The sequence below is a fragment of the Somniosus microcephalus genome, chromosome 9 (assembly GCF_052327205.1).
Source record: "Somniosus microcephalus isolate GS21.2 chromosome 9, FLI_Smic_1.0, whole genome shotgun sequence".
In the NCBI taxonomy this organism is placed as follows: domain Eukaryota; kingdom Metazoa; phylum Chordata; class Chondrichthyes; order Squaliformes; family Somniosidae; genus Somniosus; species Somniosus microcephalus.
The window spans coordinates 56,762,464-56,789,846 of NC_140995.1; the positions used below are offsets into that span (position 1 = coordinate 56,762,464).

The window sequence follows — 27,383 nt, forward strand, 5'->3', positions numbered from 1 at the left end:
CAGCGGAACCTAGGTAGCTGAGGGCACGGCCACCAATGATGGTGCGAACAAGGGAGGCAGGGCAGAGTCTGAAGGTAGAGGAGATTGGGCTGGAGGAGGCTAGAGCTAGAATGGGGCAAGGCCATGAAGGGATTGAACATGAGGATGAGAATTTTAAATTTGAGGCTTTGGGGGACCGGGAGCCAGTGTAAATTAGTAATGATGGGAGTGATGGGTGAGCCAGACCTTTTGCGGGATAGGATATTGGTAGCAGAGTTCTGGATGAGCTGAAGTTTATAGAAGATGGAGGATGGGAGGCCGGCCAGGAGAACATTGGAATAGTAAATCTGGAGCTGACAAAGGCATGGATGAGAGTTACAGCAGGTGGGCTGAGACAGGCAATGATACAGAGGTGGAAGTAGGTAGTATTTGTGATAGAGAGGATATGGGGTTATAGCTCAGCTCAGGGTCGAATAGGGTGGCTGAGCTTGCAAACAAGCTGGTTAAGCTGGAGACAGTGGCTGGGTGTTGAAGTCAGTGGCGCAGGGAGGCAGTTTATGATGGGGTCCTAAGATAATGGGGGGAAAATTGAGTCGCACCCCCTTTGGGGCGCTAACTTCGCTGAGGCTACTTTTAATTAGAAATTAGCGCCCCTGCGGCCGAAATTGAGTGGTAGCGCCCTAAGAGGGAAGCGAGGCACTACTGGAAGCACCCCGCCTCCTCCTTGGGGCGCTGCGAGGGAATATCGCAGTGCTACGTGCCACGGTTTTGCAGACCTTCCCCTTCTTAAGGGAGGGGCCTTGCGCAGCGCGACCTGGGGCCCAGCTGGGCCACCGGTGATCGGAGTGCCGGCAAAAGAGCCCGGCACTCAAGAGAAGTGCCGAACTCACGGAGCGCAGCCGGCACTCCGCGGCAGGGCAGGTCAGGAGGCCGGGGACGGCAGCGGAGGCAGGTGCTGGCAGGCGGCCAGCAACATAAATGGCCACCCCGCACCTCGCCTTTAAATAGCGCCATCCCGGCCGCAGGATGCCCCCCTGCCCCCGTCGGACATAGCGTCCGGCGGTAAGTCAGGAGGCGCTACCGAAGATCGTGGCCGGGGCACGAGCTGGGCGCTGAGCACGGCGATGACGTCATCGCCGGCGGCGCAGCGCCGCGGGGCGCTAATGGTTAGCGCCGCTGCTAACCTCCCGCTGAATTTCGCGGGAGGCGTTGGCGGTGCCGCGCCTGGACGCTAGTTGCTTTGCGTCCCGTTAGCGCCCTCTTAGGGTGTTAACGGGAGGCGCAAAGCAACCGAATTTTCCCCCCAATGACTTTTGATCTTCCCAGTGTTTAGCCGAAGGGAATCGTGGCTCAAGCAAGACAATGGGCCAGAAATTAGGATCGGGTGCTTGCCGCGCATGCAAGTCCCCGATGTGCACTCACCCGGCGCGCCGACATCTGAAGCCTGGGCCTGCTTGGAATTCCTGTCACTGGCCCGGTTCAGATGTCGGCGCGATGTGCTTGCCTGATCCAGCGGCGTAGTTAGTGCGATGTGCCGGCTGGGATCAGGTGAGCACTGTGCAGCCAATCAGGGGAGGGGAAACTTCATTCATGAGTTTGATAGTAAAGACTGTCAAACTCATGAAAAGTACGGGCGCCCAAAAGACTAGTTTAACTTTAAATAAAATTTTTAAAAACATCCCAATAATTAAATAAACTATAAATAACTTTAAAAAACTATTTTAAACAATTAATAAAATTTTTGAAAAAAATAATTTTTTAAGAAATCGGGTCTAAAAATAAACTTACCTTACTGTAAAGTCCTTAAAAACAATGAAGCTGTGGAAAAAATGTAATAATTTTAAATAATAGACCACTTACCTTTCAAGAATCCACTCCTTACGCCTCCTTTTTATATGTGTAAAAAGTTCAGGCCCTTGCACACGGGCAAACCTGTCAAAAAGAAGGAAGTTCAACGCGTGCGCGCAGAGTTCTGCGCGCACGCGTTGGACCTCTGAACCCCTTGGAGGAAATGCCGGTTTCCTGCGCATGCGCTGTGCATGCTGAAATCCGGCACTTCCAACGGGCCCACGCGTGAGTACCCCGTCCGTACTCACGCGTTGGGACCGGAATTACTGGCCCATCCAGTTTGGTAACTCAGGTGGTGGAGGGATCGAGAGAGGTCGTGGAGAGGTGGAGCAGACATCGAAGCTGACCCCCCATGTCTGCAGATGATGTTGCAAAGTGGCAGCATGTAGATGCGGAAGAGGAGGGATCCAATGATGGATACTTGGGGGATCTGGAGATAATTGTGCAGGGGTGGGAAGAGAAGCCACTGATAGAAATGCCCTTACTACTCTGGGTAGGAAAGGGTGGAACCAAGTGAAGGCAGTCCCACTGAGTTGGACAATGGAAGAGAGATAGGCATGGATTTGAGAGGTAATATCATCAAGGACTTTGGAGAGGAAAAAGAGGTTGGAAATGGGATGGAGTAGTTTGCAGGTCAGAACGGTTCAGGGTGGGAATTTTGAGGAAGAGGTAATACATTTTGAAAGGGAGGGGACAGTCCCTGATCCGGCACCATTTTAAATGTCAGCTAGCATTGGTGCCAGCAAGGGAAGTTGGGTGGTCGGCAGTTTCATGGCAATGAGGTCAAGGGACCAGAAGGTGAGCCTCCTGGATGAAATGAGAGTGGGGAGGACATGGAGGGAGAAGGTAGAGAAAGAGAGAGACAGTGGTTCAGGTCTAGGGTGGCAGGGGGAGGTGGAGGCTGGGTGAGGTTTGCCTTGGTGGGAAAGCGGCAGAGCAGCAGAATGGATGGTTACTAAGTTGTTGACAAAGAAATCGATGAGCTCCGTGCACTTGTTGGCGGTGGAGGGGGCAGGAGAGGGGTTTCATGAGACAGTTGGTATTGGAGATAAGAAGCCAGGGGTTATTTTTGTTCTCCAGGACAGAGGTCTGATAGAGCTTTATGTGAAGCAGCCAAGAATTGCAGTTTCAGTAAAAGTAAGTCACTCTAGACTTAATTTTTAAACTACTTTTATCATGCAGTTATAGTAATAACTCCCTGATGGTATTCGAGTGCAGTACTTAGGCAGTAGTTAACTTCAGATAATTATTACTCCAATATATTAGCAGAGAAGCTACTTAGATTGATTAACAATCACTGGCATCTCTTAGATCTTGGGTGGCTGCACAGCTTTGCAAAAATTGTTTAACTCCATTTGGATACCAGCATAATGCACTTCCCTATGAGGAACAATTTTGGGAGCGTGACCTGTTGTATATGGAGTGTATCAAATGAAGGAAACTTTTAGGTGTAGTGGTAATCAGTTTTAAAGTAAATATATACACTTGGTAGCTTAAATCATGTCCTCCTTCTTGACATCTTCTTAACTCCTCAACTATGTTTATCTGTGTCCCTAGGCAGTATGATATACTAATCTGTATGTGTGGACATTTAGATCTTATGCTTTGAACTGTTTTGTTTTTCTAGTTGTTTCTCCATAATCATACGCCAACGGTTTTGGTAAACAGTGATTATAATATCATTAGGTTTAGAGCAGTTATGGAAAAGGACAAGGAACAATTAAATATGAAAATACTCAACTGGAGTGGAGCTAATTTCAGTACGTTGAATAGGGTTCTGGCCCAGGTTGATTGGAAACAAAGATATGGGAGTGGTGCCAGAGAACTGTTCAAAAAAGAGAGAGATAAACTCGGTAACTACAGGCCAGTCAGCCTAACGCCTGTGGTGAGGAAACTTCTAGAAACAATATTCCGAGACAAAATTGATTGTCACTTGGAAGAACATGGGTTAATAAATGACAGCCGACATGGATTTGTTAAAGGCAAATTGTGTCTGTCAAACTTGGTTGACTTGTTTGATCATATAACGGAGAGGGTTGATGAGGGTAGTGCAATTGATGAGGTGTAAATGGACTTTCAAAAGGCGATTGATTAAGTACCACATAATAGACTTGTTAGCAAAATTGAAGCCCGTGGGATTAAAGAGGCAGAGGCTGAGTGGATACGAAATTGACTAAGCGACAGAAAGCAGAGAGTGGTGAGCGGTTGTTTTTCAGACTGGAGCGAAGTATACAGTGGAGCCCCCCAGGGGTTGGTATTAGGACCACTGCTCTGTTTGATATATATTAATGACCTGGACTTTGGTATGGGGGCATAATTTCAAAGTTTGCAGATGATACAAAGCATGAAAATGCAGTAAACAATGAGGAGGACATAGACAGACCGGAAATGGGCAGGAACATGGCAGATCAAATTTAATACAGAGAAGTGTAACGTGATGCATTTTAGAAGGAAAAATGAGAAGAGGCAATATAAACTAACTGGTAAAATTTTAAAGGGGGTGCAGAAACAGAGAGACCTGGGCGTATGTACACAAATCTTTGAAGGTGACAGGACAAATTGAGAGGCTGTTAAAAAAGCACATGGGATCCATGGCTTTATAAATAGAGTCATAAGGGGAAAATTTGGGTCACGCCCCCTTTGGGGCACTAACTTCGCCAGGGCGCAATTCATTGGTAGCGCCCCAAGAGGGAGGCGGGGCGCTGCTGGAAGTGCCCCGCCTCCCTCTTGGGGCTCTGCGAGTTAATATCGCGGCGCTACGTGCTGCAGCGCCACGTCGCGCCATGGTACTGCAGGCCTTCCTCCCCTTATTAAAGGGGAGGGGCCTAACTCAGCACAACCTGAGGCCCAGCTGGGACCCTGCGGGGGGGCTTCACAGGAGGCCGGGGGCAGGTGCCGGCAGGCGGCCAGCAACAAAAATGGCCGCCTGGCACCTCCCCTTTAATTTGCGTCACCCCAGCCGCACCTACGCCCCCCTGACCCTGTCGGACATAGAGACTGGCGGTAAGTCAGGGGGCGCTACCGAAGATCGTGGCCAGGGCGCGAGCGGGACACTACGCATGGTGATGACGTCATCATTGGAGGCGCAGCCCCGCGGGGCGCTAACGGTTACCGCCACCGCTAACCTCCCACTGAATTTCGCGGGAGGCGTTAGCGGCGCCGTGCCTGGGCGCTAATTCCTTTGCGTCCCGTTAGCGCCCATGGGAGGCACAAATCAACCGAATTTTTCCCCCCTAGAGTACAAAAGCAAGGAAGTGATGGTAAATCTTTATAAACCACTGGTTAGGCCTCAGCTGGAGTATTGTGTACAATTCTGGGCACCACACTTTAGGAAGGATGTCAAAGCCTAGGAGAAGGTGTAGAGGAGATATACCAGAATCGTACCAGGGTTGAGGGCCTTCAATTATGTGGAGAGATTGGAGAAGCTGGTATTGTTCTCCTTAGAGCAGAGAATGTTAAGAGGTGACCTAATAGAGGTTTTCAAATTATATGGGGCTTTGATAGAGAAAGTAGGGAGAAACTGTTTCCTCTGGCAAGTGGGTCGGTAACCAGAAGTCATAGATTTAAAATAATTGTCAAAATAACTAGAGGGGAAATGAGGAGAAATTTGTTCACAGAGGGTTGTTCAGATCGGGAACGCACTACCTGAAAGGGTGACGGAATCAGATTCCATAGGAAGTTTCAAAATGCAATTGGCCAAGTACTGGAAGCGGACTAATTTACAGGGTTATGGGGTAAAAGCTGGGGTGCGGGACTAAATTGGACAGCTCTTTCAAAGAGCCAACACTCGCACGACAGGCCAAATGGCCTCCTTCTGTGCTCTATGATTCTATGCTGAGGGACTGTCTATGGACGTTATTTATAGTGACTTCCAGAAGGCATTCGACAGGGCTGTTAACGAAAATGAAAGTATTTTCTAAGTGGCGAGAAGCTAGGAACTGTGGAGGAGCAGAGAAATTTAGGGGTCCAAGTACAGAAATCACTAAAAGCTAGTGGACAGGTACAAAAATAATTAAAAAGCTACTGGAATGTTGGCCTTGATCTGAAGAGGTCTGGAATACAAAGGGGTGGATGTTATGTTACAGCTGTACAGAGCTCTGGTTAGTTCCCCTCTGGAGTACTGTGTTCAGTTCTGGGCACCACACCTCAGGAAGGACATCTTTACCTTGGAGGGGGTGCAGCGCAGATTCACCAGAATTATACCAAGACTAAAAGTGTTAAATTATGAGGACAGGTTGCATATACTAGGCTTGTATTCCTGTGAATATAGAAGATTAAGGGGTGATTTAATTGAAGTGTTTAAGATGATTAAAGGAGTTGATAGGGTAGATAGAGAGAAATTAATTCCTCTGGTGGGGAGTCCAGAACAAGGGTCGTAGCCTTAAAATTAGAGCCAGGCCATTCAGGGGTGATGTCAGGAAGCACTTCTTCACACAAAGGTAGTGGCAATCTGGGAGGCCAGGTCAATTGAAAATTAAAAACTGAGATTGATAGATTTTTGTTTGTCAAGGGCATTGAGGGTTACAGAACCAATGTGTGGAGATAGAGTTAAGATATGGATCAGCCATGATCTACAGGAAACTTTGGTGTTTGTTGTCACATACGGAGATGAAAACCTCCGTATCCTTCAACATTAGCGCTGGTCTGTCCGGAAGTTTTCATAGACCGGCATCATGCCGGTCCCGTCGGTGCCGGATATCGCGAAGTTTCCTGTAATTGAATGGCGGAACAGGCTTGAGGGGCTGAATGGCTTCCTCCTGTTCCTATGTTTTGTTCGTGCCACCAGCACTGTAGTTTTAACTTTAGTCCAGTAGTACCTTTTCTCGTACTTGTCAAAGTAGAAAGCTTGCTAAAACTGGCCAGCAGCTTCAAACAAGCTGTCATTGCTCTTAAAAAGATGACAACTAAAAAAACCCAGCTTTAACTGTAAGCCAGTGGTGTCTGACAACAAGTAATTGCACTGAAGCTCAGGCTTGTTATAACTTAAGCTGCAGGTAAATCTAACATTCCATCACTTGTGCTCAGGATTAAAAAGTGTTTTGCAGCAGTGGTGAAACAGTGGCTGCAAGCACTAAAGGTATACAACTAATTTTCTAGGGTTATCAGATAGCATGACACCCTTTGAGTTTTGACTTTTGACACTTTATTTGGGATTTTTCCAAAATTTTGGAGTCACCTAGAATCCTGTCTTTCAAGCCATCAATAATTTATCATGGAAGGGTTGAAGATATTTATAGCATGAAAATAATACAATTGTTGCATTCCTATTGATTTTTGCACCTTAAGAAATGCAGTGAATGGAGATTGACTGATGGAAACATTATAGATAAGTAGGGATGAGCAACAAACAAAGCAAGGAACATAAGCTTCTGTATCTGGTTTCAATTATCCAAGCCAAATGTCTCCAATTATTAATAAACACGCATAATTGCCTCCCGGCACATCACACACCTGCACAATTGCACCCTCAAGCAATCACAACCCTGCAAAATCCCACCTCCGCACAATCACAACCCTGCACATTCGCACCTCCGCACAATCACTTGACCGCACAATCTCATCCCCGCCCAATCTCACCCCCACACGATCGCACCGCCCGCACAATCACTTGACCGCACAATCTCACCCCCGCCCAATCTCACCCCCACACGATCGCACCGCCCGCACAATCACTTGACCGCACAATCTCATCCCCGCCCAATCTCACCCCCACACGATCGCACCGCCCGCACAATCACTTGACCGCACAATCTCATCCCCGCCCAATCTCACCCCCACACGATCGCACCGCCCGCACAATCACTTGACCGCACAATCTCACCCCCGCCCAATCTCACCCCCACACGATCGCACCGCCCGCACAATCACTTCACCGCACAATCTCACCCCCGCCCAATCACACGATCGCACCGCCCGCACAATCACTTGACCATGCAATCTCACCCCCGCCTAATCTCACCCCCGCCCAATCACACGCCCACACGATCGCACCGCCCGCACAATCAATTGACCGTGCAATCTCACCCCCGCCCAATCTCACCCCCGCCCAATCTCACCCCCGCCCAATCTCACCCCCGCCCAATCTCACCCCCGCCCAATCTCACCCCCGCCCAATCTCACCGCCGCACAATCTCACCGCCGCACAATCTCACCCCCGCACAATCTCACCCCCGCACAATCTCACCGCCGCACAATCTCACCGCCGCACAATCTCACCGCCGCACAATCTCACCCCCGCCCAATCTCACCCCCGCCCAATCTCACCCCCGCCCAATCTCACCCCCGCCCAATCTCACCCCCGCACAATCTCACCGCCGCACAATCTCACCGCCGCACAATCTCACCCCCGCACAATCACACGCCCACACGATCGCACCGCCCGCACAATCAATTGACCGTGCAATCTCACCCCCGCACAATCTCACCCCCGCACAATCTCACCCCCGCACAATCTCACGGCCGCACAATCTCACGGCCGCACAATCTCACCCCCGCACAATCACACGCCCACACGATCGCACCGCCCGCACAATCAATTGACCGTGCAATCTCACCCCCGCACAATCTCACCCCCGCACAATCTCACCCCCGCACAATCTCACGGCCGCACAATCTCACGGCCGCACAATCTCACGGCCGCACAATCTCACCGCCTGCACGATCGCACCGCCCGCACAATCTCACCCCCACACAATCTCACCCCCGCACAATCTCACTCCCAGACAATCTCACCCCCCCACGATCTCACCCCCCCACGATCTCACCCCCACACGATCGCACCGCCCGCACAATCTCACCCCCGCACAATCTCACCACCCGCACAATCTCACCGCCCGCACGATCGCACCGCCCGCACGATCGCACCGCCCGCAGAATCTCTTGGCCGTGCAATCTCAGCCCCACACAATCTCACCCCCGCACAATCTCACGGCCGCACAATCTCACGGCCGCACAATCTCACGGCCGCACAATCTCACCCCCCGCACAATCTCACCGCCCGCACAATCTCACGGCCGCACAATCTCACCCCCCGCACAATCTCACCGCCCGCACGATCGCACCGCCCGCACAATCTCACCCCCACACAATCTCACCCCCGCACAATCTCACTCCCAGACAATCTCACCCCCCCACGATCTCACCCCCACACGATCGCACCGCCCGCACAATCTCACCCCCGCACAATCTCACCCCCCGCACAATCTCACCGCCCGCACAATCTCACCCCCGCACAATCTCACCCCCGCACAATCTCACCGCCCGCACGATCGCACCGCCCGCAGAATCTCTTGGCCGTGCAATCTCAGCCCCACACAATCTCACCCCAGCACAATCCCATCCCTGCATAATCGCATGCTCGTACAATCACACGCCTGCACAAATATCTCGACAGATACAGCCTTAACTTATACAGAGATTAACATGTATAGCTGTAACACTCACACAGGATTCACACATATAAAACTATCGTGCTTGTAGCCTTGAAAAGCTGTTTGTGTTGAAAAAGTATGTTATATATGAACAAATCCGTGACTGGTTTGCTTCAGTTTGAGCCAAACAGAGAGGGGATGGTTCATATTGTGCAAATATGTCAAATTGCAGTTGCTGAAATGATGGGGTCGATTTTCATGAAGGAGGCGGGACTACAACTTTTGGGTTTTAGTCCCGCCTACATCGACGTTCGGCCAATCCACGCAATTTTCCCTTGATTGACCTTGTTAAGCCCACCCAGCGGGCTCAGCAGGCCAATTAAGGGCCACCCGGCAACAGGTGACGTCACAGACTGAAATTTTATCTGTTAAGACGTGTTGGCAGATGAAATATCAGTGTTTCACAGCTGTTTGAAGCTGTCAAACACTGACAGTCTGACTTCTAACCTGAGTCCTTCTGCACAGACTCGGTTAGAAGTCCCACCGGCAATGAAAGCTGAAGGCTGTCACTTTTGACAGCTCGCAGCCATTTTGCTTTCAGTGCTGGCTGAGTGATGGACCCCCGAAACCTAGAGGAAGAAAGGTTGTTAAGGTAAGTACAGGTAATTTAAACATCTTTACACACTTTAGACACACCAAACACACTTACCTTTGCACTCATGCACCCATCACTCACCTGAACACCGACATCGCGACCCCTCCAAGTCCTTCAACCCGAAGGCCCGACGACTCTAACCTGGCATGGTTTGAAGCCGTCGGGAATCCCACACGACACCCCTCAAAATAGGGATTAGGCTAAAAACTACCTGTTAACAGGCAGTTAATTGGCACTAATCCCTACCCGCCTCGGGTCAGCGGGTCCCAGTGCGGGGCGGGTACCCGCCTCCCCTGAAACTTACGTGGAGGCGGGTTTTGGGCAGGTTGGTGTCAGGACCCCCGAAATCGGGATTTTCCCCCCCCCACACGCCTGAAACCCCGCCTGACGGCTCCAGGAAAATCGACCCCGATGTCTCTGATATAAGCAGACATGAGTAATAATGGAGAGGGAGGGTTCAGGTAACAGTAACTTTATAAGTCTGAAGAGAAAAGTCAAGGCTGTAGAGCAGATTATCGATTTGGGTAAAATCAATCAAATTGTGTCAGCAAAGGACAGAGAGTTTAATAACGGTAATAAGGCATTCGCGACTAGAAGCATAGAATGGTTATAGCACAGAAGGAGGCCATTCAACCCGTCGCCCATGCCGGCTCTCTGCAAGAGCACTTCAGCTAGTCCCACTCCCCCGCCCTTTAGTGTAAGGGTTTTTACAAGTATGCAAAAAGGAAGAGATTCCGAAAGTAAATGTGGGTCCCTTAGCGGCAAAGACAGGAGAAATTATAATGGGGAATAAGGAAATGGCAACGACGTTAAACAAATATTTTGTGTCTGTCTTCATGGTAGATAACACAAAAGAACAATTGTGGGGAACCAAGTGTCTAATGAGAGTGAGGAACTTGATTAAATAAGAATAACTAAATAAGTAATTAATATTAGTAAAGAAAAAATACTGGAGAAATTAATGGGACTAAAAGCCGACAAATCCCCTGGACCTGATGGCCAATATCCCAGGATTCTAAAAGAGGTAGCTGCAGAGGCGTTGGTTTTGATCTTCCAGAATTCCCTAGATTCTAGAACGGGCCCCATGGATTGAAAGGTAGCAAATGTAACCCCGCTGTTCAAGAAAGGAGGGAGAGTGTAAACGGAACTATAGGACAGTTAGTCTGTCATCAGTAGTAGGGAAAATGCTAGAATCTATTATTCAGGATGTGGTAATAGGGCACTTGGAAAATCATAATAAGATTAGGCAGAGTCAACATGGTTTTATGAAAGGGAAATCGTGTTTGACAAATCTATTAAAGTTTTTTGAGGGTGTAACCAGCAGGGTAGGTAAGGGGGAACCAGTGGATGTAACATATTTGGATTTTCAGAAGTCTTTTGATAAAGTGCCACACAAGAGATTGTTACACAAGATTAGGGCTCATGGGATTGTGGGTAATAAAGTATCATGGCTTAGAACATAAGAATGTAAGAACATAAAAAATAGGAGCAGGAGTAGGCAATTTGGCCCCTTGAGCCTGCTCCACCATTCAATAAGATCATGGCTGATCTGATCTTGGCCTCAACTCCACTTCCCTGCCCGCTTCCCATAACCCTTGACTCCCTACCTTTCAAAACCTGTCGATCTCCACCTTAAATATATTCAACGACCCAGCCTCCACAGCTCTCTGGGGTAGAGAATTCCAAAGATTCACAACCCTCTGAGAGAAGAAATTCCTCCTCATCTCCGTTTTAAATGGGCGACCCCTTATTCTGAAACTATGCCCCCTATTTCTAGATTCCCCCACGAGGGGAAACATCCTCCCTGCATCTACCCTGTCAAGCCCCCTCAGAGTCTTATACGTTTCAATAAGATCACCTCTCATTCTTCTAAACTCCAATGAGTATAGGCCCAACCTGCTCAACCTTTCTTCATAAGACAACCCCTTCATCTCAGGAATCAACCTAGTGAACCTTCTCTGCACTGCCTCCAATGCAAGTATATCCCTCCTTAAATAAGGAGACCAAAACTGCACGCAGTACTCCAGGTATGGTCTCACCAATGCCCTGTACAGTTGTAGCAAGATTTCCCTACTTTTATACTCCATCCCCCTTGCAATAAAGGCCAACATCTGCCTTCCTAATTACTTGCTGTACCTGCATGCTAACTTTGTGTTTCATGTACAAGGACCCCCAGATTCCTCTGTACCGTAGCATTTTGTAGTCTCCCTCTATTTAAATAATAATTTACTGTTTTGTTTTTCCTTCCAAAGTGGATAACCTCACATTTTCCCACATTATACACCATCTGTAATGAAACCTGTTTGTCTTGCCTGTATTCATTTTGCACTCATGTATATTACCCTCCCCCACACGGTGTATAGTTTCACTTCCTCTTTCCTGACTAACCTGGGAGGTTCCAGGTCTTGGCTCTTGGCTCCGCCCCTGACTTCTCTTACATAAAGAGCCCAGGATCTGTATGACTCATTCCTGCGAGCCAGTCAGTGTGTTGAGATGTTAGCTCTGATCTTAGTGATTAAAAGCCAACTTGTTAAAGTCTATAACTTCTAGTTTTGTGGTTATTGAAGGCACATCACCATCTGCCAAATTTTTGCTCACTCACTCAACCTATCTATATCCCTTTGCAGATTCTTTGTGTCCTCTTCACAACTTGCTTTCCCACCTATCTTTGTATCATCAGCAAATTTGGCTCCATTACGTTCGGTCCCTTCATCCAAGCCATTAATATAGATTGTAAATAGCTGAGTCCCCAGCACTGATCCCTGTGGCACCCCACTAGTTACAATTTGCCAACCGGAAAATGACCCATTTATCCCGACTCTCTGTTTCCTGTTAGTTAGCCAATCCTCTATCCATGCTAATATATTACCCCCAACCCCATGAGCTCTTATCTTGTGCAGTAACCTCTTATGGATAAAGGATTGGTTAAAGGACAGAAACCAGAGAGTAGAAATAAATGAGTCATTTTCGGGATGGCAGCATGTAACAAGCGGAGTGCCGCAAGGATCAGTGCTTGGGCCTCTGCTATTTACAATCTATATTAATTACTTGGATAAGGGGACCAAGTGTAATATATCCGGGTTTGCTGACAATACAAAGTTAGGTGGGAAAGTAAGCTGTGAGGAGGACGCAAGGAGATATAGACCGGTTAAGTGATTGGGCAAGAAGGTGGCAGATGGCATATAATGTGGGTAAGTGTGAAATTATCCACTTTGGTAGGAAGAATGGAAAAGCAGAATATTTTTTAAAAGGTGAGAGACTAGTAAATGTTGGTTTTCAGAGGGTTTTAGGTGTCCTTGTACACGAATCACAGAAAGTTAACATGCAGGTGCAGCAAGCAATTAGAAAGGCAAATGGTATGTTTGCCTTTATATCAAGGGGGTTGGAGTATAAGAGTAAGGAAATACTGTAAAAACAGAAAATGCTGGAAATACTCAGCAGGTCAGGCAGCATCTGTGGAGAGCGAAACAGAGTTAACGTTTCAGGTCGATGATCTTTCGTCAGAACTGGAAAATCTTAGAGATGTGACAGGTTTTAAGCAAGTGTAGAGGCAAGGAAAGGGGGGAGGGGAGGAAAGAACAAAAGGGAAGGCCTGTGATAGGGTGGAAGGCAGGAGAGATTAAAAGACAAAAGGTATGATAGTACAAAGTGAAAGGAGATGGCAATGGGACAAGTAAAGAAACAAAAGATGGGTCGAGAAGAGGTATAAATGGGTATAGCAGAATCATCAACAGCTGCCACCTGAAAAATTACGGGCAGAGGTTATGGTCCGAAATTGTTGAACTCGATGTTGAGTCCAGAAGGCTGTAAAGTGCCTAATAGAAAGATGAGGTGCTGTTCCTTGAGCTTACGTTGAGCTTCGTTGGAATAGTGTAAGAGGCCGAGGACAGAGAGGTCAGAGTGGGAGTGGAGCGGAGAATTAAAGTGACAGGCGACCGGAAGCTCGGAGTCATGCTTGCAGACTGAACGGAGGTGTTCGTAAAGTGATCACCCAATCTGCGTTTGGTCTCCCCAATGTAGAGGAGACCACATGGTGAGCAGCGAATATAGTATACTAAATTGCAAGAAGTACAAGTAAATCGCTGTTTCACCTGGAAGGAATGTTTGGGGCCCTGGGCAGTGGGAAGGGAGGAGGTAAAAGGGCAGGTGTTGCATCTCCTGCGCTTGCAGAGGAAGGTGCCGTGGGAAGGGGAGGGGATGTTGGGGGTGATTGAGGAGTGGACCAGGGTGTCACGGAGGGAGCAGTCCCTTCGGAATGCTGAAAGAGGAGGGGCGGGGAAGATATGTTTAGTGGTGAGGTCACGCTGGAGGTGGCATAAATGGCAGAGGATGATCCATTGAATATAGAGGCTGGTGGGGTGAGAGGACAAGGGGAACCCTATCATGGTTCTGGGAGGGAGGGGAAGGGGTGAGAGCAGAAGTGCAGGAAATGAAATGGACATGGTCGAGGGCCATGTCAACCACAGTAGAGGGGAATCCTCAGTTGAGGAAAAAGGAAGACATATTGGAAGCACTGGTATGGAAGGTGGCATCGTCAGAGCAGATGCGACGGAGACGGAGAAATTGGGGGAATGGAATAGAGTCCTTACAGGAAGTGGGGTGAGAAGAAGTGTAGTCCAGGTACCTGTGGGAGTCAGTGGGCTTATAGTGGATATTTGTCGATATCCTATCCCCAGAAATGGAGACAAAGAAGTCGAGGAAGGGAAAAGAAGAGTTGGAGATGGACCATGTGAAGGTGAGGGAAGGGTGGAAATTAGAAGCAAAGTGAATGAAATTTTGCAGTTCAGGGCGAGAGCAGGAAACTGCACCGATACTGTCATCAATGTACCAGGGAAAAAAAAGTGAGGGAGGGGATCCGAGTAGGACTGGAACAAAGAATGTTCCACTTATCCCACGAAAAGGCAGGCATAGCTAGGACCCATACGGGTTCCCATAGTATAGTAACACCTTTTACTTGGAGGAAGTGAGTGGAGTCAAAGGGGAAGTTGTTCAATGTGAGAACAAGTTCAGCCAGGTGGAGGAGGGTGGTGGTGGATGGGGACTGGTTGGGCCTCTGTTCAAGGAAGAAGTGGAGTGCCCTCAGGCCATCTCGATACTGTCCTTGATGCTGCCTGACCTGCTGAGTATTTCCAGCATTTTCTGTTTTTATTTCAGATTTCCAACATCTGCAGTATTTTTGCTTTTGTATAAGAGTAAGGAAGTATTGCTGCAATTATATAGGGCTTTGGTGACACCACACCTGGATTACTGTGTGCAGTTTTGGTCGCCTTACCTAAGGAAGGATATACTTGCCTTAGTGGGAGTGCAACGAAGGTTCACTAGATTGATCCCTGGGATGAGAGGGCTGTCCTATGAGGAGAGATTGAGTAGATTGGGCCTATACTCTCTGGAGTTTAGAAGAATGAGTGGTGATCTCATTGAAACGTATAACATTTCAGAGGGTAGATGCTGAGAGGGTGTTTCCCGTGGCTGGAAAGCTTCGAACTAGGGGGGGTCACAGTCTCAGGATAAGGGGTGGCCATTTCGGACTGAGCTGAGGAGAAATTGTTTTACTCAGAGGGTGGTGAATCTTTGGAATTCTCCACCCCAGAGGGCTGTGGAGGCTCAGTCGTTGAGTGTATTCAAGAGATCGATAGATTGATTTTTGGTCACTAAGGGAATAAAGGGATACGGGGATAGTGCGGGAAAGTGGAGTTGAGCTCGAAGATCAGCCATGATCTTATTGAATGACGGAGCAAGCTCGATGGCCATATGACCTACTCCTGTTTCTGATGTTCTCATGAAATTGAACCAACATAAAATTTAATCTGCTTTTATATATTCAGTGAAAATTTCTTGATTAACCCCCAGTTGATCAACGTAGTTTAAATAATGCAGATGGTACTCAAGGCCTGCACTTGACCAGAGGCCGGGCTCTCCCTTTATTTCAAATAAGATAGTCTATGTCAACGAATAAGTCCCGCAGGATTTTCCATAGTATCCTGGTGGGTCAGTACTCCCTGTGTTACCTACAAGTCCTGTGGGATTTCTCCTAGTATCCTGATAGCCAGTACCCCTTGGGCTACCTTGAAGTAACGTGAGATTTTTCCTGGTATCCCAGTGGGTCACATGTGACACTGCAATTCCTACTGCTCGGAAAACATAAACTGCGATAAGCCCATAACTTGAAGGAAGAAGCAGAGGGCCAGCCTGTCCACAAGACCCATCTGTGACTTTTGTGTCAAGGTATATTTTACTGTAATAACCGGCTGTAGAATCCATACCTAACATGAAATATGGGATGTGAGACATAACTTCTAGGTTGTTAAAGATTAGCTAAAACATTGGAATAAGATTTTATTTGTAAACTAAAAACTCACTGCTCTCATTCAAATGATTGTGCTTGACTACACATCAAAACATTACATTAGGATTATTATAATTATGGTTAACAAAAAAAATTAGTAATGAATTACAAGAATTTTAAAATAATAGACACCAATCCTACTAGAAAAACATTGGGGGAGAAATTGAGTCGCACCCCTTTTGGGGCGGTAACTTCGCCGGGGGGGGGGGGGGCGGTAAAATTAGCGCTCCCGTGGCTGAAATTGAGTTGTAGTGCCCCAAGGTAGAAGCAGGGTGCTACTGGAAGCGGCCCACTTCCCTCTTGGGGCACTGCAGCACATCGCGCCGCAGTATTGCAGGCCTTCCTCCCCTTCTTAAAGGGGAGGGGCCTTGCGCAGCGCAACCCGGGGCCCAGCTGGGCAACCAGGGATCAGGAGTACTGGCAAAAGAGCCCGGCACTCAAGAGAAGTGCCGGGCTCATGGAGTGCAGCCGGCACTCCGCGGGGGAGCAGGTCAGGAGGCCAGGGATGGGAGCGGAGGCAGGTGCTGGCAGGTAGCCAGCAACAAAAATGGCCGCCCGGCACCTCATCTTTAAGTAGCGCCGCCCCGGTAGGCCCTCCTGACCTCGTCGGATATGGCATCCGACGGTAAGTCAGGGGCCGCTACCGAAGATCGTGGCCGGGGCGCTGCGTACGGCGATGACGTCAGCGCTGTGGGGTGCTAACAGTTAGCGCCGCCGCTAACCTCCCGTTGTTTTTACAGCTATTCCCTCAGTCTGTGAAATGGTAGCACAGTGTGGTCCTCAACATTACGGTTCCCTCAGTATGGTTACCAACCCTCCTGGATTGCCAGGGGGTCTCCCGGGCTCGACTGCTGGCGACCCAGGAGAAACGGTCCTTGTTTGTGCAATTGGTGCCTGCGCAGCACCTTAGCTGTCGTGGCTTGCAGCCAATCAGCATTTCCTGGGTCCTGCTGGAAACCGAACTGACCGATGAAGTTATGCTGGTGGTGGAAGGATCCAGTGCGTAGTGTACAAGAGACAAGTTATCGTGGGGGAGGTTCGATTTATAAATGAGTTTAATGTTTAAAACTTCAATGTCAATGATATGAAGTGAGTATTGTAGTGATCAATAGCATGTCATTCTATAGTGGACACTAGGTGGAGCTGTGTAGAGCTGTATATAGCTGTATGTTTAAGACTACATTACCCATGAGGCACTAGGCTACCCAGAAGGCAACAGTCAAGATGGCAGCCTGCACACAGGAGCACACATGGAAGCCTCTACAGACACTGTACCTAGAGAACGTGTACTGAATAAATAACTAGCTAGAAGCTAGCTGTGTTCATAATAAGAATGTCTAGTTATTAATGAACATAACAAGTATCACAAAGACAAAGCAGGAAAGCAATGCCCGAATGAACTGTCCCTTTATTAATAGACACAGTAAAAACTGTTTGTGATTTGATTTCAAGTGAGGGAAGCGTGAGCTTGTGGGGCAGGATTTAAATTCAGAATCATGATTAGGGCACATGACATAAGCAGAGGTTGAATGTTATTAAATACACACATTCCTGCTCCAAATAAATACAAACAGCTTTTGACTCAACTTTATTTTTCTGCCAACTCTGCTTTCAACAAACTTGACAGTTTGAACTTTCGACTAGTGTTTCCAACCCTCCCAGATTGTACAGGAGTCTCCCGGGATTGAGCTGGCAACCCGGGAGAAAAGTACTTTGCATTCGCAGATCATAGAACTTCACGCCAACACGGCTCTGCCGTCCCAACTTGCAGTTTCCACCCAGCTTCATGCCTGCTGAAGGAGGCTGCCTGTCAATGCCTCCCAGAAGCGGGCTGAAATGTCATCGTAGTTGGTCCCACCCAATGACCTCGTGCTTCCAGTGAAGTTACGGTGTGGAGCGCCACCAGCCACGAGGAAATTCCCTGCCTAACAATTTCAACTCTGTTCCCTCTTCTCTGTCTACTAACTAGTCCAGCCTGAAATATTCGTGATCGGGCCATCAGGATGGCTATGGGCAGGGTGTGGAGGGAAGGACAGAGAAGAACCACAGGCCGCAGCCCCTGGGTGAACTAACCTGACTGGTGGGAGAGGGGCAGTTCAGGTCGGCTGTTGTATAATGTGTTTTATTGCAGGAGTCGCACAGCTTTGGTGCTTCTCCCTGAGGTCTGAACCTCACCTCCCTGATGCTGGGCTTCAGCATTGGGGTGTGTGAGTCAGTGAATGAGGTACGGTTTTTGTTTTATTTATTATTTTTATTACTTGTTGTATATTGTGAAAGTCATAAAATTGTACGAAAACTTCAGTTAAAAGTTACTTATTTCGATTATTTTTTTGTTGAATCTGGAATTTATTCGGTGCTTCTCATTGCAGTCGATACTGTAGAAAACATCACAGCAGTAGATTTTATTTAAATATTATTTGTCCTAAAATCTTTCTATGCCTTTGTGTTCTTCCTTTGATTTATAAATTATTTTATAATTCATCTCACTGAAGTCTTTGCACTCTACAAAACAAAGGGACAAATATTTTATTCAGGTCTATTGAGAGACTCAACTAACAACATTTGCAAAAGTGAGGAAATGTTATGTGATCAGATATCACATGATCAAATCTCCAGGAATATGTCTGACCAGAGTTGGCAACTGTATTCAGCCTCGCTTGATGACTATGGTGACCGGAGAGTTGGTGGCAAGAGTTCAGTGCAGCTGATTCACGGCACACTGACCCCTGTGTCCAATTCTCCAAATGCCTTCCTTTTGATCAGGACTGTGTGCTGAGAGAGTGGCCTTGGGAAATGTATCCTTATATGCCTTAGATACAACCTGACTATGCATCTGAATTCATTTCCTTTTTCGAAATTTCATTAACCATCTTTAAAAAAAATATGTAGAACACACACACTCACGCACACTCCAAAACTAATCCCACTGATCCGCACTCTCCCATAGCCTTGTATCAATTCAAAACTATTACCAGTGCCCCACTCTCTCCCCATAGCTCTGTATCAGTCCAAAAATAATCCCCATAGCTCTCTATCGATCCAAAACTATTTCCTCTGCTTCAAATATTTACCCAACTTCCCCATAAAATTTCAATGGTCTGCCTCAACCATTCCATGTTCGAAAACCTACTGTGTAAATACATTTCTCCTATCCTCTCTCCTCACTCTCATATTAATTTAAATTTGATTCACAGTATGTTCCTGAGAAATCCCAGAAGTCAGATTATAAACTTACAAATATCGCACTGTTAAATCAATATCCTTAGAACGGGACTAGACCAGGAACTCTGGGACCGATGATGCATAGCAGCACTCAGACTGGTGCAGTGGTTATAGACATTAACATACTTATAGAAGTGTGAATTATTTTTTGTTAAAATGTAACTGATTAACACAAGTGATCTGAGACGCACTTAACCCCCTATAATAGTTGAATGATTGTAGCAGAAAAATGTGAATATTAGTCCATGTTGAAATAAAGGGAGGGGCAAGTCCTTATTTCAGTTTGATACTGAAGGAGCATTTCAGCACAGAAGTAATAACGAAGCTGGGCTCCCCCCATGACACATTGGGTAAAGGCACTATCCAGTGTGGTACTGAGCCATGCAAACCAGGTAGATCTCAGGTTCAATCCTTGATCTCTGCTGGATGGGCAATTGAGCAAAGGGAGGTGAAAATCCAGAGCCACCACTGATGAATGCTGCCCAATAATCTCTACTGGGGGAGTCATTGTTCACAAAAGATAAGTACAGAATAGGGAAGCCATGCAGCCCATCCAGCTGATCTTTCCATTGAAACCTGTGAACCTCCCTCCTCCCCATTAAGTGCTTCTTAAGTGGCTTGAGTTGCCGCTGCTGTTGGGTGAGGCCACGATCAGGCCTAGCTGTAGTGCTCCCCATGGTCAAGGAGACTGCCTACATTCAGTATACAGGCACCCTCATGAAGAACCTCCACTTTGGAAAGCTCGTACTTGTTGAGGCAACAAGAATCAGCAACCTCAAGAAAAGCGGAGCGGGACAAACACATTCCTCTGCTTGATGATACTTCGAGCTGAACATGCTGATTTTCTATAGATGTTTTCTGAAAATTGCAAATTTCAGTGCTCAATTGACTGGTTAAGATAATTTTTGCAGAGATTAAATAGACTGTATCCCTCTTGATGGCCTTTGGAGATAGGATTCAACAAATGTCAGCAGTTACGGCTGCACACTACAGCAGCATCCGTACATTTCCCTGCTTTCAGATACATTTCAAGGTACCCTGAATTAATTCAAAGGTGACAGTAACACCTGCATTTTTAACTGTTATTTACAGGCCTGTAAAATTATCAGTGTTGAAGATTGCTCATTGAAATTATTTTTTAAAAAGACATTTGGACTTTTGATAAACTGAGATAACACCCCAGTTACAAATTGGCCCTATCATAATCACTTTTTTGTCTGTTTCTCCTTTATACTTTTTAGGACTGTTATTTAGCTATTTGTGTGCCGCAGTCTGTAATCATCCATGTCCGTATCCCTTGGACTTGTGTTGTATCTGTTTGTCTCTTGTGCTGTTTGAGGTCTGCAGGGCACTCGTAGGCAAGAAATGAGCCTTCAACCCTAAGCGGGATATCCTGCTTTAAAATAAGAAAATTCAAAGCTCTTGTTTTCTTGTGATGACATCACTGAGAACCAGAGCTGCATCATATGAAGCTTGCGCCCACAACAATATTTTCATTTGGATATAGTTGCAAATTTCTTGCTATATACGGTGCGTTTTTTGTTGGCCTATCTTCAAGTACACATAGCATTTTTTATATGTTCTTTGTTGCATTTTGGAGTGCATTAGATTAATTCCCTCAAACAAAATTAAGCTACCAGTCCAGAAAACAGTCCCGTCTTTATTTAGTGCAATGTCACAAAACAAATTGAGCAGACAAACTACATTTTTGAGTTACGTCCAGACCAGGCCAGCATAAGGGATACTGTTTCTTTAGCCCAATGCAACGTATGCAGTATATCCTGTATCAAGAGATAACTTGGGCTAAAATAATAATACAATGTATGACTTTTATAGCTTGCCCCAGTGGAACGAATTGCCAACAAACTCGTCGAAGAGAATCAGCAAGATGTATTCATCTCCAGATCTGGACCAGTATGTTGTGTTTTATCCATTCTACATTTTACACACTTATATTCATTAAGCTATTGTGCAAGAGATATTTAAGAAACTTAAAGCAAACAACAGAAATGTAATTAAGCTTGTTGATTGATTGAATTATTTATTTAGAGTTATTTAACCATTGCTCCTGCTACTTGTTTAACAGTAAGTCTTCAAGTGAATTATTAATTTTGAGCTATTTAGTTTTGATAATTTATTGGAGTAAGTTACTGGCATTAAAGTAGCCCTTTGTATGATTTGTTATTCTGGTTGTAGATATAGTCTGTATTTACGGATGGTTCAGTCTTCCAGTCACTTTCATTTCGGTCATGTGACACATCTTACATATTTTGAATGGGTCTTGCATGATTATGCATGATCAGTTGTTGCTGGGCTCTTGCTGTGTGGCTGTCACTTCCCAGGATGTGAACAGAGCTTTCTCAGAATTCACTCGAGTACAATAACCAGGCTTTACAGATGGAAAAAGAAAGTATTGATGAATCCATTTATGAGCACTGTTGTTGGGTGCTTCATATTTGTGAAGAGGTGTTGAGAAAACATGTCCAAGTTTAACCCGGTTGTTATAATGACAGGATCAGGTAAACTGTATTACCTGACTCTTGATTAGCTAGAAACCTACACTTGGAATGAATCTTTAGCCAATCAGGAACTGAATTTAGAAATATGGGTCCAAACTCCTGAACAGTGCAGGCACAGCAGAAAAGAAACATTTGAAGTTTAAAACTAAAATAAATAATGTAAATTAAAAGTTAAAATGGGGAAAGGAGAACAAATGGGGGGGAAAAAGATAAAAGCCAGAGCTGAAGTTTTAAAATGTTAAAATTGTATCTTTTATTAATATATTATGAAATTAATAAATATATTCCTGACGTGAGTAACTTTGTTACTATAATAGGTGAGATTAACTCCTTCAATGCATAAACTGAGGTCTTTAAAAAAAAAAGGTCTGTCCAGGAATTATACGATTACATGGAGCTGCTAGCAGTTGGGATTCAAATGGTTTCAGACATTGCGGTACACACTTATAACAGAATCATAAAATGCTACAGCATAGAAGGAGGCCATTCGGCCCATCGTGCCTGTGCCGGCTCTTTGGTAGCTCCCGCTCACCTGCTCTTTCCCCATAAACCCTGCAAATGTTTTCCCTTCAAGTATTTATCCAATTCCCTTTTGAAAGTTACTATTGCACCTGCTTCCACCGCCCTTTCAGGCAGTGTATTCCAGATCACAACTCGCTGCATAAAAAAAGTTTCCTCATGTCGCCTCTGGTTCTTTTGCCAATCCCCTTAAAGCTGTCTCTTCTGGTTACTGACACTCTGCCACTGGAAACAGTTTCTCTTTATTTAAAACCGTTCATGATTTTGAACACCTCTATCAAATCTCCTCTTCACCTTCTTTGCTCTAAGCAGAACAACCCCAGCTTCTCCAGTCTCTCCACATAACTGAAGTCCCTCATCCCTGGCACCATTCTAGTAAATCTCCTCTGCACCCTCTCCAAGGCCTTGACATCCTTTCTAAAGTGTGGTGCCCAGAGTTGAAGACAGTATTGCAGCTGAAGCCTAACCGTCGTGCCTGTGCTGGTTCTTTGAAAGAGCAGTCGTGTTTAGTCCCACATCCCCACTTTTTGTCCGTAACACTGTAAGTTCCTCATCCTCAAGTACCTGTCCAACTCCCTTTTAAAATTAGTTATGGAATCAGCTTCCACCATCTTAGAGGTAGAGTGTTCCAAATCCCAACAACTCTGAATGGAAAAGAATTTCTCTTCATCTCCCCACTAGATCTTTAGCCAATGATTTTAAATCTATGACCTCTGGTTATTGACCCACTCACCAGAGGGAATAGTTTTCCTCTATCTACTCTATCAAAACCTCTCATCAGCTTGAAAACCTCTACTAGGTCACCTCTTAACCTTCTCTGTTCCGAGGAGAACAGTCCTAACTTTTCCAACCTCTCCTCATAACTGAAGTCCCGGTAACATCCTGGTAAACCTCCTCTGTACCCTTAAGGCCTTTACATCTTTCCTGAAGTGTGGTGCCCAGAATTGTCCACAATACCCCAGCTGAGGCCTAAGGGGCTGCTCCTTCAAAACTGAGATGAGGAGAAACTTCTTCACTCAGAGGGTGGTAGGTTTGTGGAATTTGCTGCCCCAGAAAGCTGTGGAAGCTACATCATTAAATAAATTTATTTTACTGAGTACCATCTCCTTAGTGATTTTAATCGTTTTTAGCTCCTCCACCCCCCCCCCCCCCATTGCCCCCTGTTTGTCCAGTGTTGGGATATTTTTAGTGTCCTCTACTGTAAAGACTGATACAAAAATATTTGTTCAGCGTCTTTGCCATCTCCATGTTCCCCACCACTAGTTTCCCGGTCCCATCCTCTAAGGGACCAATGTTCACTTTAGCCACCCTTTTTCTTTTTATATAGCTGTAGAAACTCTTGCTATCTGTATTTATATTTTTTGCTAGTTTACTTTCATAATCTATCTTCCCTTTCTTAATTAATCTTTTAGTTAATGTTTGCTGGCTTTTAAATGCTTCCCAATCTTCTGTCCTCCCACTAGATTTGGCTACTTTATATGCCCTTGTTTTCAGTCGAATACTATCCTTTATTACTTTACTAAGCCATGGATGGCTGTCTTTTCTTTTACTCCCCTTTTCCCTCAGTGGAATATATTTATCTTGAAAGATGTGAAATATCTCCTTGAATGTAGACCACTGCTCTTGTACCGTCACTTTAATCTGTTTTCCCAGTCCACTTTAGTCAATTCTACTCTCATACCTTCATAGTCTCCTTTATTTAAGCTTAGTACGCTGGTTTCAGATCCAACTCTCTCACCCTCAAACTGAATTTGGAATTCAACCATATGGTCACTCATTCCAAGGGGATCCTTTACTAGGACATTTTTTATTAATCCTGTCTCATTACACAGGACCAGATCTAAGATTGCCTGCCCCCTGGTTGGTTCAGTTACATACTGCTCAAGGAACCCGTCCCTAATACACTCTATGAACTCTTCCTCAATGCTGCCATGCCCAATTTGATTAGTCCAGTCAATATGAAAGTTAAAATCCCCCATGATTATAGCTGTTCCCTTATTACAAGCCCCAACTATTTCCTGATTTATACTTCGACCAACAGAGTTGCAACTGTTAGGAGGCCTATAGACTACGCCCACTGTAAAGTCCGCGCCTCAATAATACACGGACTTCGGGAGAACAGTTTAACAGGTACTTTACTGAACAAGAGGCAGCTTGAAACTGAAACTACAGAAGCCTGCTAGGGCCTTTTATACAGGGGTGGTCACTGCCGGTACTGCAGTCTAAGACCAGTTATTCCCTTAAAGGTACATACACAACAATTCCTCCCCTTTTAGATAAATAGTACATAACATTCATTTAACAACTAAATAATAACTAATTACAATTACAATTTCCTCAGTAATATATACATCAACTGAAATAGTCATTTATAAGTTCAGTCTTTGAGGAGGCTTCCTGATCCGGATTGGATAGCGCCTTTCTCGAGTATCCTGTTCTGGCGGTGGAGTCAATTCTGGCTCATTGTCATTGGTTGGTTCGTCAGCTTCCAATACCCCTGCTTCTGAGGTAGACGCAATCTGTACTTCGGGCTCATTACCAGGTGCACATGCTTGTGGTACAGGTTTGGCTTGTTCCTGTGACTCTAGAATCTGGTCAGCATGGCGTCTCATGATGCTCTCTCCAACGTCCACTGTGTACATTAGTGGTCCCTGCTGTGTGCATATCGTGCCTGGCTGCCATTTTTCTGTTCGGTAGTCGCGGGCCAAGACTGGTTGCCCTATCTTGAAGCTCCTGGTTGGCTTCTCATTTATGTGCTGGAACTGCTTATCCTCAACATCTCGTCTTATGTTTGGTTTGAGCAAATCCAAGCGACATCTTAGTCTCCGGTTGAAAAACAGTACGGCTGGAGTTTAGTTGGTTACTGCATGTGTCGCATTCCGGTAAGCAAACAGGAAGTTATCCACCTTGTGTTGCAGTGGTATGTCGTCATTATACATTGCCTTTATGGTCTTTTTAAAGGTCTGAACAAACCTTTCAGCCAATCCATTTGTGGCTGGATGATATGGGGCAGATGTGTAATGTTTCACCCCATTATTCTTCAGGAACCTCCGGAAATCCTCAGACACAAACTGTGGGCCATTGTCGGAACAGATCTGTTCTGGTAACCCATTCCTGGTGAAGATGGTCCTTAGGACTGCAATAGTTTTCTCCGTGGTGGTGGAGGACATTTTAATGACCTCTGGCCATTTCGAATGGGCGTCCACAGCGATTAGAAACATTGGCCTAGAAATTCAGTATAGCCACTTTTGGGGCGGTAAAGTCGGGCGGCTGCTAAAGTTTGCGCCTGGCGCAAAGTGGAGGCCACTTCGCCGATATTCAGTAGCTTTGGCCAAGGAGTTTGCTCGAGCGCTAAAACTGGCGATGCACGGCTATCTTTAGGCGCTAAGCCGGCGGTGCAGAGTGATACCGCCGAGGCCGGGCACAGCGCAGGTGCGGTCATTTCTTGATTGACAGCAGACACCCTGGCGCCGGCCAGCTCTTAAAGGGGGAAGGGTCGACTTGGTCTGCTGCCACGCCTTGGATACTGCAGCCCTCCAGCTAGGCCTAAACACTGCTGCTGGAGAGAAATAGCGCCAGGAAGGATGCAGAGGGCCCGTGAGCGAGCGCAGCGCTTCTCTGCCCATGATTTAAAGGTGCTGGTTAGGGCTTTGGAGAGGAGACGCCATATCTTGTTCCCAGACAGTGGCAAGAAGCCTGCCACCAGGGTGTACAGGAGAGCCTGGAGGGATATCGCCCAGAGGGTCACAGCCACCTGCGATGTCCCCAGGACTGGTGTCCAATGCCGGAAAAAGTTTAACGACCTCACTTGGATTGTCAGGGTGAGTACCCTTTCCAGTGTCCTCCTCATCCTTGCATGTGCACCTCACATTATGGGCAAAGGGACCTCAAAGCCCGAATGGCCAGCCCTCATCCAGCAGCTATGGCACTGGCATGAACATCAATTGCACTTTCTGCACTTTACACACTGGCCAAGCTATTCGACCATGGGAGGCAGTGCATACAGCAACAGGGCACCACACTGGCCAAGCTATTCGACCATGGGAGGCAGTGCATACAGCAACAGGGCACCACACTGGCCAAGCTATTCGACCATGGGAGGCAGTGCACACAACAACAGGGCACCACACTGTACTTAGAGGCCGTCCTTTCTCTTGCAGGCCAAGCTGGCCCAGAATCTGAGGAGCCGGACTGACACCGGGGGAGGCCGTCCCCAGTTCCAGCAGCTCAGTGACCTGGAGGAGCGCGTGGGTCGACTCATGGGTGGCCGGTTGATTGGCCCCGTTGCATGTGGAGATGCCGACCCTGTGCTGGGCCCCAATGGTAAGGACATCACCTTTTGGACCTCTCTCGTTCCCCTTGTGCTTCAGATCTACATCCTTTGCCACTGTCCGACCAATGCGCTGAATGCCACCACTCATGCCTCCCTCGCTGACGCCCTGTCCTCACTCTAAAGCTACTCTTGTGCCTTCCTGCTTTCAGCTGGTGAGGAGGAGGTCCCTGAAGCTGCCAGTGACAGTCCCTCGGAAGAGGAGGACGAGGAGGAGCAAGAGGAAGGCGGCCCATCGGGGGAACCCTCATCCGCGCCAGGGGATGGCAATGGAGGGGACACGTCTGCCCTGGAGGAGAGCCAGGGGGAAGTGTTGCAGGGGGGTGTAGCTCCTGTGCCCAGTGGCGTCCAGCCACGCGGGAAGGGTCGGGCAGCTCGGCGGCCTTCTCCCCAGAGGGGGGGAAGTGTTGCAGGGGAGTGTAGCTCCTGTGCCCAGTGGCGTCCAGCCATGCGGGAAGGGTCGGGCAGCTCGGCGGCCTTCTCCCCAGAGGGCGAGTCCGGCTTCCAGTCCGGAGACGGTCCTCGCCCAGGAGGTGCGCCTCCTCGATCAAATGTCCGCGGACTCGGATCGCCGGCACACCGAGTTCATGGGGGT

At 47.0% G+C, this 27,383-nt stretch overlaps 1 protein-coding gene across 15 annotated transcripts in view; it reads left to right on the forward strand.

The window, feature by feature from the left end:
* Nucleotides 1-27,383, forward strand: part of rims1a (regulating synaptic membrane exocytosis 1a) — a 1,194,810-nt gene that overhangs the window by 280,931 nt on the left and 886,496 nt on the right. For all 15 annotated transcript variants that reach the window (XM_085996611.1, XM_085996612.1, XM_085996615.1 and 12 more), the window contains exon 2: nt 21,257-21,334. In XM_085996611.1, coding sequence (XP_085852737.1) covers nt 21,257-21,334 — 78 coding nt within the window. The remainder of the gene's footprint in view (nt 1-21,256; nt 21,335-27,383) is intronic.